This window comes from Aspergillus alliaceus, assembly GCF_009176365.1.
Source record: "Aspergillus alliaceus strain CBS 536.65 unplaced genomic scaffold BDW43scaffold_39, whole genome shotgun sequence".
NCBI classification, from domain to species: Eukaryota; Fungi; Ascomycota; class Eurotiomycetes; order Eurotiales; family Aspergillaceae; genus Aspergillus; species Aspergillus alliaceus.
Window position 1 is genome coordinate 1 of NW_022474722.1, and position 14166 is coordinate 14166.

At 43.8% G+C, this 14166-nt stretch overlaps 4 protein-coding genes across 4 annotated transcripts; 2 read left to right on the forward strand and 2 right to left on the reverse strand.

Moving 5' to 3' along the window:
* Positions 1-2813: 2813 nt before the first annotated feature.
* On the forward strand, positions 2814-3784 carry BDW43DRAFT_313580 (uncharacterized protein; the record flags this gene model as incomplete). The annotated part of the gene is made up of 2 exons (XM_032047640.1): positions 2814-3313; positions 3712-3784. 2 exons carry the CDS (start codon positions 2814-2816, stop codon positions 3782-3784), a joined length of 573 nt encoding a protein of 190 aa, XP_031897605.1.
* A 3057-nt stretch (positions 3785-6841) lies between these two features.
* BDW43DRAFT_302099 (uncharacterized protein) lies at positions 6842-8251 on the reverse strand (the record flags this gene model as incomplete). Its single annotated transcript, XM_032045182.1, has 1 exon — positions 6842-8251. One exon carries the CDS (start codon positions 8249-8251, stop codon positions 6842-6844), a length of 1410 nt encoding a protein of 469 aa, XP_031897606.1.
* A 1104-nt stretch (positions 8252-9355) lies between these two features.
* On the reverse strand, positions 9356-10833 carry BDW43DRAFT_302100 (CFEM domain-containing protein; the record flags this gene model as incomplete). Its single annotated transcript, XM_032045183.1, has 7 exons — positions 9356-9642; positions 9710-9777; positions 9840-10222; positions 10273-10343; positions 10399-10435; positions 10489-10673; positions 10728-10833. 7 exons carry the CDS (start codon positions 10831-10833, stop codon positions 9356-9358), a joined length of 1137 nt encoding a protein of 378 aa, XP_031897607.1.
* A 1963-nt stretch (positions 10834-12796) lies between these two features.
* Positions 12797-13810, forward strand: BDW43DRAFT_284011 (GNAT family N-acetyltransferase). The gene has a single exon (XM_032042800.1). It carries the CDS (start codon positions 12878-12880, stop codon positions 13559-13561), a length of 684 nt encoding a protein of 227 aa, XP_031897608.1. The 5' UTR covers positions 12797-12877; the 3' UTR covers positions 13562-13810.
* The last annotated feature ends 356 nt before the right edge of the window (positions 13811-14166 follow it).

Consider the following 14166-nt stretch of genomic DNA (forward strand, 5'->3'; position numbering starts at 1 on the left):
AAAATATATATATAAAGTTATAATATACTATTATATATAAATATATATAGATTTATAAAGTTTTCTTTTATTTATAATTATTATTTATATTATATTTTTAAGTAGAGTATCTTTATATATTTAATCTTTTTTAATAAAATTACTATATATAACTTAAGGAATAGAAAGATATAAATAAATAACTATTATATAACTATAGAATTGATTTTATCTTATTTAAACTTTTTATAACTTTAGAAAACCATCCTAAACCATTCTAAACCAAATAATATTATTTGTGACTTAGTCAGCAACTTCAGTTACCAAACCCCCAGCCTACTATGTAATTATTCGAAATATCAGTAATTATCAGATCATGTACAGAAAGATCGACACGTAACATATTCAACTGCTGCGCCGCGGATTTTCAATCAAATTTCCGCCTTCCTCATCCAACGCGTCAAAATTTTGGCACCTCGATTTAATAGGCCTTTTTCTAAAGAATTGTGAATTCCGATACCTATTTCAGTCCATTAGGAAGATTAAATTAAATTAATACTCCTAGCTGCGAAAGACTTTATGATCCCTGAAAGTACCCTACGCGATCGGCTTGATGGGATAAAATCACGATCAGCGACGCGCGTTAATAGTTATAAACTATAAGCTTTTAAAGAAGAAACTCTTCTAAGCGGATTACTAGAGACAAATAAATAATTAAATATATATTTCTAATTTACTCTAAATATCCATGTAGAATAGGGAGGACAACAAGCTGTGAATTACCTCTGGTATTTACGCTGACAACGGGTTAGAGCCGTAACAGTATTGGTCGTAAAGGCTTCGGCCCTTAACAGGAGCCATTGCTGGACTGCTTCCGTCAAAGCTGAGAGGCATCCAGGCTCTCTGTCTGGGCAAAGTAGTGTTCAGGACGCAGCTGGCCCTTGTGGTTGAAGGAATCATCATCAGGATCATCCTCATCATCCAAATATCCACTGCAGAGTTCAGGTCACCATTAGTGTTAGCTGCGATTCCCTGGACCGCGGGTAGTAGGGGGATAGCGTGCTACAGCGCCGCAGATAGCAGGAGCAAGGGACTAGGCTTCCATTGGATTATATACTACCATATACAGAGGTTGATCACTGGTTCCTAAAGCTATTGGGGGCGCGGTGAGGATTTTACCGCAAGCTGGTAGCACGTGAGGTCACGTGCTGATATATCAACTGCAGGAGTTGTTAAGGTGCGTCAAACAATATGCTACGGAACTTGCAAGCTCACCCTATAAATCAGAACCTGACGGGCTCTAGGAAGAGCCGCGCTAACGTGAGCACGGGAGCTGATGAATTACTATGTATCAATCACGTGACATCGTATCCGGTTTGGTATATGGTTGGTGTATGGAATATGGTAGATGACCAGGGGATATACAAGAACGCCCATTCTCATGTACTTAGTTTAGCTCTTCATGGTCAATCGCAATCGTTACTATAGAGTTACCTTTAGTACCAATAGACCATCATCAACTCGTTCGCACTCTTCCGACTATCGAGTATACGTACCCGATAGGCCTAGCCCTTTGGACTTGAGCTATTCACGGATTACTATCGCATCATTGTTTGGACCTCTAGCCCCCCCCCTCCTCAACCCTCAGGGCACTTTGCTGTCGAGCCTCAGTGGATTCTGGCACTTAAATTTGAACCTCGCTACGCAAGACAGTTAACTGGTCAGCAGGGCTCTCGGACGAAGCGGCGTGACACCCCTGCGCGCTGCAGCGGCTGTGGAATAATCAGACATACTATAAGGAGTTGCCCTGGTAAATAGCTATTTTCTCATAGAGTTGGTGGTCGAAAGGCTTAGGGGAAAAAGGAAATTTGATTTAAAAACTCCGCGGCTCGGTAGTTGAATACGCTAAACTATGCCTAGACCAATAGAGTAATATTTCGTCTATAATACAAAATACATCTTAATACTACTGATCGTATGTGACTTAATGAGATATAATTACAAATTCCCCCTTGTTATCAATCGATGTGAACCCGAGGCAGATGCGTGGACGGTTCTGATGGTAGATGCTTGGTCGTACAATACTTAAACTCACGAATCAAACCGCAAGATACCGAGGGAAATTAGCGGTAAGTAGGTCTTACTGCAAAGCAATGCATTGCATGATTATGCTGAATTCATGGTGAATGCCCCTAATTGGTGAACGTTTACGGATAATGGATGATTGACATTCCGCGTATCCCTTGCCTGGTAAACCCCAAATCGCGTCCACGCTCAGCTCCTAGTAAGCCCTCTCTATACAGGAATTGTAGGTTAGAGCTATCTTAGCCAGATCTGAGACACAGATTATCACGTAGATCGATCAATGATCCCGACCTCCTCGCACTCTGCTCTCCCCTTCCTGTCTTCTTGAGATAGACAACAGGTATGAAAAGGATATATTCCACAAAATAGTCCTAACCATAAGGCCAAAATTTAGGTTTATCCAGATTCCTTTATCCCTGAAAGTTGTGTGTCAATGCCGAGTATAACGCGGCACGGGCGTGTAGATCTCACATTCCCAACCTAGCAAAGTATTCAGACACAAGCAAACCTGGAATATCCCTAATAGCCATATTCAATAAAACCTTCGAATTCCTATCGCCGCTCTTGCAACCTGCGCCGCCAAATTCTACAATCCTACGCCTCTGAGCGCCACCAAGCTTCGCCAACAGCAGCATCCACGATCCATCCAACGCTCCCCTCCACTCTACAACAGTCACAACAAAAGCAAAAAAGAAAAAGAAAGAAAAAAGAATAGAGAAGAGAGAAGAGAGAATAGAGAAAAAGAGACAATGCGCCTCACCCCCCATCTTCTCCTCTTCGCCCTCCCCACAGTGGCAATAGCCCTCCCAACATGGGGCCGCTTCCTGAATAACACCGGCAGCACTACAACCGTCAACAAGAACATCACGAACACAATCAACAATATCACGAACACAATCAACAACATCACGAACACAATCAACAACAACACCACCAACATAGTCAACAACAACATCACCAACACAGATAACAGTAAAAGCACGCACATCGGTGAAGCAGATAACATCCACAAAAGCATCGAAGGCGACAATAACATCGACTCATCGAGTACAGAAACAAGTATAAGCACAAGTATCACCCACGACGACCATTCCGTGTCGAACGATTACGCGCCGACGAATTCGAGTGATTCGCGCGATTTGTCGGTCAAGGAGAGCAATAATAAAGATAATAGTAAGAGGCCGATGCTTATCGGGAGTTTGTTGGACGGCGCGAATGTTACGGTGGAGCCTTTGACGGGGGATTCACCGTTGGTTGCGGGGCCATTGCTTTCGTTACCTTCTTTGCCTTCTTTACCTTCTTTGATGGCTTGATTTTGGGGACGGAGGGTTTTGGGATAGGGGGTTTATGTGGGGAGTTTTGGGAGTGGACTGGGTATGTATTGTTTATATCCCGGGTTCTAACTTCTGGGGTTGGGGGCGATTGTTTTCCTGGGTGTGAAATTTATATCAGAAGGTTATGTTATATGATATTGTGAAGGCCGGGGGTGTTGTTGGTCTATGGATGGCTATCAGGTGCGCGTATAGTTCCTTGCGTGCATGCGCAGTACACCCAATTGTAATAGAGAACCATGTATTCCGTACTCATGTGAGTAAATGCAAGGAGGAAGACGTTGTCCAACTAGCGATAAATTAACATAGCCTTTAGTGCTGCATCAAGAGCAAAGGAAGGGAAAATACAAAGTTCTTGGATTATCGTAGGATTTTGTAATGCGCCGTGATGGAGGCAAAGCATTTCGGGGAGAAAATTGGAAGATTGCATTGCAACTATGCTGAATTATGAACCTGTTCTTTCGGAAATTTTGGAAGATTATTAACTATTTGGATTTATATACGAATTTTTACCCTGGTGTTAGGATGGGAATAGCCTAATAGATAGATATATTAGAATTATAAGGGATACTATAGCTAGTATGTTTGTTGACATATGTACCGGATGTTCTGGACAGCTTGAAGACTTTCTTTTTCCGTTTAATGCTCACCCCTCGCCCCTTTTTACTCCCTGAATAGATCTGAGCACACCCTGGGCGCCCTGAGTTAATCACTGAGCAGAGAGTGAGCAGTGGGGTGAGTAGTCCGAGTACACTAACCTCAATAAAACGCACCATGCTAGAGTTGCACTAAGATCCATTTCCCCGTAGTGCTTTTGACCGTCATCAGCTTTTTGCCCACTCAACAAAAAGATGGGATCATCAATAAACGGGGAATAGTGATCCTCATTCCTTCTGCTCCACCCGTAAGGAAATTTAGGCGGGATACATCTTTCTTTCCTTTCCCTTTTTTTAACAAGCAAGCCTTTCAAAAATACTACTGCCATATAATTAAGGTGCCATATAATTAAGGATCACTAAGGCTTGCTGTATATAATAGCAACAGTCAACCATCCTCTGTTGACAATGTATTATAAATCAACCCTGTCCCTTGGCTGTCGGCCAGGAATGGCACTATTTCTTTATCATTGGCCTTGTTGTACCCAAATTTTTATATACTATATTAAGCCCGTGAGCAATCATTGACTTCTCTATTCAGGTTATCTTAATATCTGATATAACGGTCTATCAGTGTCTAGATCTTACAATGACGTTATTACCCGTTTTGCTTCAGTACCCATGTCTTGTAGCTGGGAGGCCATCTTCGAGGCAGCAGCTCTACAAGGTTGTTATGCATAAGGGGTTCTATAGAAAATCCTACCTTTTTATGGCTGCTCTTTGAGTATCAGATATAGTGGTACTATATGCAGCTCTTCAAGCAAATCTTCAGCTTTATTGTATCGCAGTTTCCATTTCCTTTATCTCCTTCGAGATATAGACTGAACGATGCAGAATTTCAAGCCTTGGGCTCGTGAAGAGGGTCAAATACCCAATACCGGGGCCTGACTCCATATTACTGTATCGGATGATTCAGGAATTGACACATACTATGCGAGAGACTGCCACACTGGTCCGCTAGGGTCATGGCTTATAGCGACACCGCGCGACTCACAAGGATACCGTGCTCAGTCCTCAAATACTTGTGGTCATCTTTGACCATTCATTTTTTGCGTCACTGACTCTGCCGCTCGTATCGGCATCAATAAGTGCACTATACAAGGGCCTTTAATAATAGTATTACACCATCTTCATCTGTTTCTCAAATCTTTACGGCTGATATCCAAAGTATGACGGAAATTACGCCATGCTTATCTACCTCTATACCCCTCCCTAAACCTAAACTTATATTGGTCTAATACCGTAAACCGGCTATTCAATATTACTGGAGAAATTAATGATGGCCTTTGAGACTTGCTGGAATCGGACTCCCTTTACGTGTGCTATAATCTAAACAGTTATTGAGCAGTTTAATTCTTAAATACAAATCTAATCTAATATTAGTAATAATCCTGTAAGCAAAATGGCTTGAAAAAAATGTAGTTAATTTATGAAATTGTCATGTATTAATTACACATTAACCTACGGTTATTGCCCTAACCGATTTGACCTAACCTACCCTAGCCAACTGTCATAGGTCGGATAGCAATTCGGCCTGAGGACTACATAGTATACCTTGTCCCGGGTACAGGTACTTCCTGTCTCTGTTGCATATGTACATCGGTCACCGAAGACGTAGGTCAGGCCATACAATGGTCAGGATCTGAACGGTGATTCCAGCCCCTTTAGGCGTAGAGCCTTCAGCTAGCTATAAGTTTGTGACTCGATTAGCAATATGAGTGAGGTCAAGAATCAGTCACCTGTCTCAACAGTATTTACTGTTCGCTTTGGCATTTCTCCCCTTATTGCCCACGTACCCTCACCTAGTTGGCAGTTCTTCTAACCTGCCTAGTAGATATCTCTGACACAAACGGTTAATCGCGGTTAAGAGATTTTATACCTTAACCTAACCTAGGTCAGTTAGGTTACGCCACTCTAGTGCTGACACTGTAGGTATTGCGGCATAAAATTGATCAAACTGAGCTGTGTGCTTAGCTACGTGGATAGATAGTCGCCGATTACGGCATTACTGTGCATACTGCTCTTTCTTTTCTTGTGATGAGGCATATTTACATAGTCGGCCTCCCTTTTTAGGAGGCTTAGAGGATGGTGACATCATTCAAATCTAAAGTTATCTATCAGTTATAATCAGAGTAGGCAGAGAGTGAGAATAAAGGGAAAGTGGGCATGGGTCTTGAGCGCAGCGGTCATCTTGTTGAAACGGTCATCGGCAGGCTCCCTGCCGTCGGCCTTGAGCTTGACAATAGCCTTTGTGCCAATATCCTGTGCCTCGCTCATGACATTTTCAAAATCGTTCTTCTGATCCCAACCCTTGGAGCCAGAGTTGTCAAACTCAGTGCTGAAGACGTTGAGGTCCGCACGCTCGCCGGTGTGCACCCATCCGATCTTGTGAAAGTCAGGCACTAAGCATTTATTAAGTAATGGTCCAAGATACGAAATACTCACTGAGCAAGCCCTTGAGTACTCTGACTAAAGCGGTGATATCCAAAACAGGAAAGATACGATATCCTAAAAAATTCAGGTACGTATAGGTACATATATATTATCCAAAAGTCGCCTGTACCCAGTGAACGCCCCCTATATTCGTCAGCTAGGCCAAGCTACGTACCCCCTTATATTATTGCATTTATTGAACATAATCATATGACTACCATGTTAAGTGTTCTTAATATATTTCAAATTGTCTTCTAGCTACAGAAGATTATCAAACTCAAGCTGGTCCTGAACCTTTTCGAGGTTTAAGGTTCAATAGTACTATCATAAAGCAGGCATATAGCGAAGTGCTGTCCCTCACGACGAAATCATCTGCTCAACAACAGTCTCGGTATACGCCCAAAGCATAGATGAATAATCCGAGCAAAATGCCAACCCGGTGTAAAATGTGTTCTTAGAACCTTGCAATGCATACAATTTCTTGTAGAATCCGTCCCGAATGTCAGCATTGGATACTGAGAGTGTTGTTGGCGTGTGATCACCAAACGCAACAATTTCCGGATCACCCCCAGGGTACGTTCCCGCGGTACCCATCCGACGAATATCAGAAATTATCAATTTCTTGGCCTGTTCCTGGGTAAATGTCCTATTTGCAACGACCTTGCTGGCCAGATACCCATCCGCACCCAGGTACTGCAATGACCACTGGAATGGGGGAAGAGGTAGGTTGCCCGGAGTATTATCGGGGTCAGTATTCATGACTGTCACAGCATTTGGAACACCTGTGGACTTGAGAACAGCAACATAGTAGTTGACCCAGTCCCACTTTTTGAAGAGGGTGGCTTCGTTTGTGGAAAGATCAAATCCTTTTAGTGACTCCATGATAGGGACAAATGTAATGAGCAGGTTTTTGGCCTTGATCAGCTTCCGGGCGCCGTTGGCACTTTGGACGACAACTTTGACACCGGACTCAGATCGTTCGGTTTCGGTAACAGTCGACTGATAAATAATATCCGAACTGAGGATCTTTGAGGCCTTGCTGTATAGCTCAAACATGCCATTTTTCGGGGTAATGTATCCGCCGCCAAGAAGCGTATCGATGTGGGTGATGCCAAAGAGCTGGATCACTTGGAGCAATGGAGCCCCGAGGAGATCTCCAACGCCATGAGCGAAACCGTTGGTCAGTTGCAAAGCACCTTGGATTCCATGTTTATCAACGAATTCGCCAAACGGGCGCAGAAGCTCCTCGGGGACGGGGTCAGGCAGCATATATAATCCATCCTTTAGATAGCTGTATTTTTCGATGGCTGCGCGGTAAATTGCTGTGGCTGCAACGGCTGACAGAACATCGGAGGGGGGAGGTACTTTCTTGCCGGTTTTGAAGTCAATGTAATCGGTGACCGGGGTGGCTGGGATAAGCGGTTTGTGGTCTACTACTCCGAGGCGCTTGAAGTAGTTTCGACTGAGCTCATCATTGAAGACGCCCTCTACACCATAGTCGACAAATTGGTTGTTATCGACGTAGAGGGTTTCGGTGTGGCCACCTAGGATACCATTCCTCTCAACAACCACTGCACTCTTCGATTTGTCCTTCAGGCTGATTGCCGCATATGTACCAGTTGAGCCACCGCCGAGGATACAGACATCACGGGTGATGATATTGTCGGCTGCAAATTCCTGTTCGTTTATTGCTACCACGGGCGACATGATTACCGCAGAGAGCATTATCCCGACAAAGCAGTGGGCGATTGTGGATATGAAGCCCATCTCGGAGAATTTCGAGGTGGAACAGATTGGGAAATAAAAATCCTTGTACGTTTATTGAGATAAGCAAGCTCTTAATGTAAGTCTTCCTTTACTCTTTAAATCGAAAATAGAGAATCTCATTATGGTTAAGTTGAACCTACCCTGACGATCATCAGGGTAAAGATATTTGTGAATTGAGGCTGGGCCCAATGAACCAGTCACTCTTCAGCTCAAACAGATCATTTCTCGATTTTTCCCAGACACTTGGCTGCCCCTGAACGCTAGTAAGTCTTAGTGACTGGATAATCAGTGCATTACCAAGTCTGGTCCAAATCGATATCCTATGACAACCCCGGGAAAACTTGAATTAATACAGATATGTAAGTTCTGTGATTCAACGGTCTTCACTACGGACCTACAGGCTCGCTTTCCGGATTGTCCGTTACCCCGAGCAATTCTCGATCTCGGTTCTGGACAACAGATGCGAACTGGGCCAGTTTAAAATAACGGGAGGCTACTAGGCAGTCAATTATTCTCTCATCCTCTTTTTATCTTTCCTTCACCGTTTGTTGATTCCACCGTTTCCACTGTTCCCACCTTTTATTCCTCACTCCAAGATCCCCGGATTGAATTTAAAACATCCACATGATTGCCTTTGGCTTCAAGCTTATCGAAGAAAGATAGTCATTGTGTTGGTACCTAGCGGGAGGACTGCACTACCTCGTCAATGACACTGGCACAAAAACCTGTGTGGGTAATATGTAGCTTGGGGCGCAAGTTAAGATGAGGGCTTAAGCTTAGGTAGAGTAGCGAGACCCATGGAAACATCACCAATTGGCATCCCATAAACGGCGAAGGGTCCCATTTAGAAATTAGCTGACGCAAAGTGAAGGAATAGTTGGATTTTGACAAAGGTTTGGGCCTATTAGGGATCAATTTACGCCAAACAGAACTAAGACAAGTGTAATTATGACTGACTTAGAAAAGCTTCCCTTAATACCCAAAAAGCCGGCATCGGGAAAATAATATATACAAAAACAAACCAAATACGCATAATAGTTACACAAAAACTAAAAATTCATCCTTCCGAAAACATGAAAATACTACGCTCACTCATATCACTCATCAAACTCTCTCCCGGTCCAGCTCAACAAGGTTGACGGCACTAGTGGATGCTCTTTCTTGGGCCCTCCTAGTATACTCCACTGAGTAAGACATTGTTTGAGAGATCTTACCATGCGTACCAGGAGCACTCGGCCGTGTGGCCCTGCGCGCATCCGATTCCCCAGCAGAACCAACCATGAGTCCGGGAAAAAATCGGACCAGCATGGCCCTTGCCGCGGGTAAGCATGCACATACCACGGCGATCTGGCACTCTATCACTGACCAGACATTGATTGGTTGTAATTCGACTAGGCACGGAGTCAATCATCTTGTTAATCAAAGGCAGATGGGCCCCCCGATGCTACATATACATACCGGTAGGGTTTTTATTCCAGCGATTGAAGTAGAATACGACAACCCGGAGTATAGCAACAATGGTAAGGCTGTTGATGTAAGGATCAGCAGCAGCAAAACGCAAGAAAGCGCAACGATGGCTTATACTTACACCAAGCCCATGGCAAACATAACACCAACACCCAGTTTTCGGCGCGCGTTCAAGTTCAGCTTAATAACCTCATACACTGGCATTACCACCATAACAGTATCTACTGCAATGTTGACGAAGCTGTTTGCAAAGGTTGCAGCGATAAAGTCAATGCATTTTCCGTCTTCTTCTTTCGCCCATCCTGTCCATGCCAGATGGACTGGTGTGCATCGAAAAGCGTCAACTAGTACCCAAGTTATGGCTATCGCGGAATTCAGGGATATGATTGTATAAGCAGTATAACGAAATGCGGCTGACTGAAAGATCCTTAAGAGAAACAAACACACAGAGATTTTGGCGAGGGATATCTGGAGTTTGTATGCCAAGACGTAGATATAAAAGGTCTAGATAATCAAGTTAATGTTTTCCCCAACAAAAAATAGCCTAAACAAACCTTGAGTATCTCAGTTATCTCAGCAAAAGGGGTTATATTCCAAATGTCTTTCCCAAAGCCGTGATGGATCACTAGAAGTAAGTTAGAATGTTGCTACCGTATATATACATGAACGGTCTTGCTAACTAGCGGCATTAAGTGAGAATATGATCACTGCCAATACCTTCAAAATATAGATTAGTATGCCAATCAGGACGTAAGAAACAATCGTCTCACATATGCTACAATAATGGTGTAATCATCCCACCACCAGCGACCACCGATATGCATGCATTTAGAAACTACCCTTGTAGTGAAGAAAATCGTAGCGAGGAAAAGGGGAACGATCAGGGCAGGATCTGCGGCAGGTCGCCCCTGATGGGTGGGGAGACCGCATTGATAAGATTGCATTCGTTTGGCGACTGTATATACTGCTCAGCTTGAGGGAAGAAAAGACGGTTCACATGGAGACTCACTGAATGAATTCTTGACTGTACAATTGGCAAGAACACACTCTTCCCAAGCGGATTGGTAGACGTTGTCAGCACATATACATGTAATATCACTTCTGGAACACGCCATGGTATTGTTGAGCACATCTTGCTGACAGCTGACCTGCTATATCGTTAGGGACTGTGTATAGTTTGAAGATACCAAAGCGCACCGCGCATTCGGGAAGGGTCTCAGTTGGTGTCTCATCTGCTACAATTCGGCTAGCTACAACAAAAAGGATCAGTATTGATCTCCGAGGCAAGAACATTATTGTGATCTGTAACTGAGGCAATCAAGGCAAGGCAAATAAAGGCTGTACTTTATTATCAGTGCAGGGAAAAGAATGAGTTAAAATGCAACTCAGAGCAAGGCCCAGGGGCTAACAAAAGCCATTGTAGAGTAATTCATAGAATAATTCACACAGTCCCGAGTCCTACGCCCCACTGAACACATAGGGAAAACACAAGGGCCCATTTCAAAGTTTTGATAGCTTGTGTATACCAAGACTAGTAAGCCCTAAACAGAGATCAGTACACTGACCCGCCAGGTCCGTGGAGAACGCAAAAATTTAACTCTAGTTCGCAATCAAACTGATCGGTCATAGAAGGCAGTTACGTCACTTAACTCACTTCCTGAGCCTGAGTGATTTGAACCTACAATGTCTATTTCCACAGTTTCAAGTAACTTTCCAAGCAACACATTGGTCCGAAACATTACCGCTACATTGTGCAATTCAACTGCGCACTTCTAAATCCTCGTGAATTCGAAGACCAACAGCGATCTACAGGCCTTCTGGAAAGGTGGACAAAGACTAATTAAGCACTGACCGCTCGCCCCTGGACTTGTAGCTAGTTAGACTCAGTCAAAAACGTTGGTGTGAGCTTAGTGGCGCGCCATACCACATGGCTATATGGACAATTAATCCATTAGCCTAAATGAACCCAAACTTTGACCTACTTCCGTAAAGTAACAATACAATATGCCGATCACCCCTCGGGGCGGCCGTTATGCGCCACCCATTGCTCTATCTCCGATAGTTTACACGGAAAGCCACGCCACGTACTGCACATGCCAGCTCCGCTCTAACAATGCGGTAGGTGTTTCTACTTCCAATCCAACTCAAGGCTCAAAGTTAACAATTTGATAGACATGACACTAAAACAACTATGGGTGAACTATTGGATTTTAAGCTTTTCCAACCTGAACTGTTGGCAAGCCTTCAATGTCGGGATCATTGTTCCTCATCTCCACGGGTTTCCCCTACTGGTCGTCCTAGTCAGAAAAATTACGATCTACTGCTTTAGCCTATATCATTGGTCAATCAGCTTAGATTCACACATGTTCGTGGAGCTAGACAATGCATTACGAGGCATGAACTGCAGCACGATGAGCGATTTAATGAACGTGGCTGATCATTAGAGATCGGCGCCTTGGCACCACTATTCGTATTTTTCGACGGCTAACACTAGCTTATTCGGTCCAAGTCTGTTCGAGCAACTGCCGAAATCAAGGTTCCTCCGTCAGTCCTTCGCACGCAGTATATATCTGGTCAGGGCCAGTGTCATGCATGGGGGTGATCGAGGTATATCATATCAAAGACTGACATCCGATCCTCGACTCTGGCGGCCTACAAAGGCTATTCTGTCATTGAGAACTCTACGAGAGGAATGTTTTTGGCAAGGCAGTTCTAAGCCTTGGAGCTTATTAGTGCCTACTAGCAACAACAGAAAACCTCTTTGCTATATTAACGCAAGTAAACTCGGAAATGTAAACTCAGTAGATCTAATTGATCTCATTTGATGCCTTAGCGGGATATGTAGCTGCAACACTACCAAATCGATCTATGAAGCCCTAACTTTAAAAGGTAGAATCAGAATCAGGGTCACAATTCCTCTCTGGCAACCTTTCTGAGGTTGTCCGAACCAATGAGCTGATGAACCTAAGAACTAAAGGATTACTTAGCTTGGCAGGCTATTTATTCCACTAAGCTCGTGTTCAACCCTACGACCGAGGTAACAGGAAGAGCCCCACTAAACTTCAGAGGCTTGATCACCAAGAACCTTCAAGTGGTCACCACGTCGATCCCATTTCCATTGGCGGCTACATCTCATTAACAGGTATAACAGCCACTATAATGGATTCCAATCTAGCGGACGCCCTTACATTACCATTCATAGATACAACAAAAGGTCTCCAATACCGCCTTTCAAACCCAGACGGGCAAACCTCCCTTCGCACGATAGATAGTTCCTTCATAACGGACCGGATTTTCCAAGTCGGGCTCAATAATCCCAATCCGACATCCGAGCAACTAAGCTTCGGACTACATTTAACAACCACCCAGCTAGAAAAGCCTCTACAGAAAACTTTCCCAGATGAAGAGGACTTAGACGAAGACGACGAGTCCCCGGATAGCTTTACCGTGGTAGTTGAGGATATCAACAAACCCCTATACGGCAATAACGGATCAGTAGATCCAACCACCATTAGTCACGATAATAAGGTTGTTGGCTTTATATCAGCCACATTCTCCTCTTGGAACTCTCGCTTGGTCATCAGTGACATCGAGATCGATCCATCGTACCGACGACAGGGAATAGCGCGGAATCTGATCCGATTCGCAGAAAGCCTCGGCTCTTCCAGATTCCCGGTCCGTCAAATGTGGTTGGAAGTTTCGAATGTTAACTACCCTGCTATTCGGAGTTACCTGAGGATGGGGTTCAAGGTGGCTGGGTTGGATGTCGCGTTGTACGTGGGTACCCCGGCGGAGGGGGAGTTTGCGATTTTTATGTGGAAGGAGATAGTTACAGGGCACTGAGCAGGTGTAAGGATGGTTATGGTTTATTCCGAGGGTCTAGAAGGTGTTGGCTCATATTACCAGGATAGCGAATTAGATCAAAACCCTTTGCGGCTCTGGCAATAGATGTAGGAGCCAGTGTCGGACTAGCCTTTGAACTTGCAAGACATTGTGAAGTCAACTGGTGCCAGTGAGTAATTTATACTGACACACAAAATCATCGAGCAGTATCATCTGTATCTGTCGATACACCAGTTTCATCATCTGAACATGGAATATAAGGGTCTAATCCTGAGACAATTCAATGAAAAACTATTAGATTCTAGCAGTGGCCAATCAGAGGAAGCATAGAACAGCTAGGCCCACTCCAGGTCTTGCGGCGGACTAAATTGTATTAATGGACAGAAAGACCATAACCTCAATCCAAATAAATGTTATAATGAACTCTCAGATTCACTATTCCGGTTCCGGATTATATATACACTGCTCTCGGATATACTAAGTTATACTCACTGCTAGTATTTTAAGCTGAGTATATCTACTTCCTATCATTTTATTTTATTCATAAGGAGTCTACTTTATCTTGGAGCCGGACTCGTCGGTAATATAAAAATAAATAAATTTCT

Excerpts from the sequence above, each read along its gene's own strand:
- BDW43DRAFT_284011 (XM_032042800.1), top strand. The coding sequence starts at position 12,878 with ATGGATTCCAATCTAGCGGACGCCCTTACATTACCATTCATAGATACA.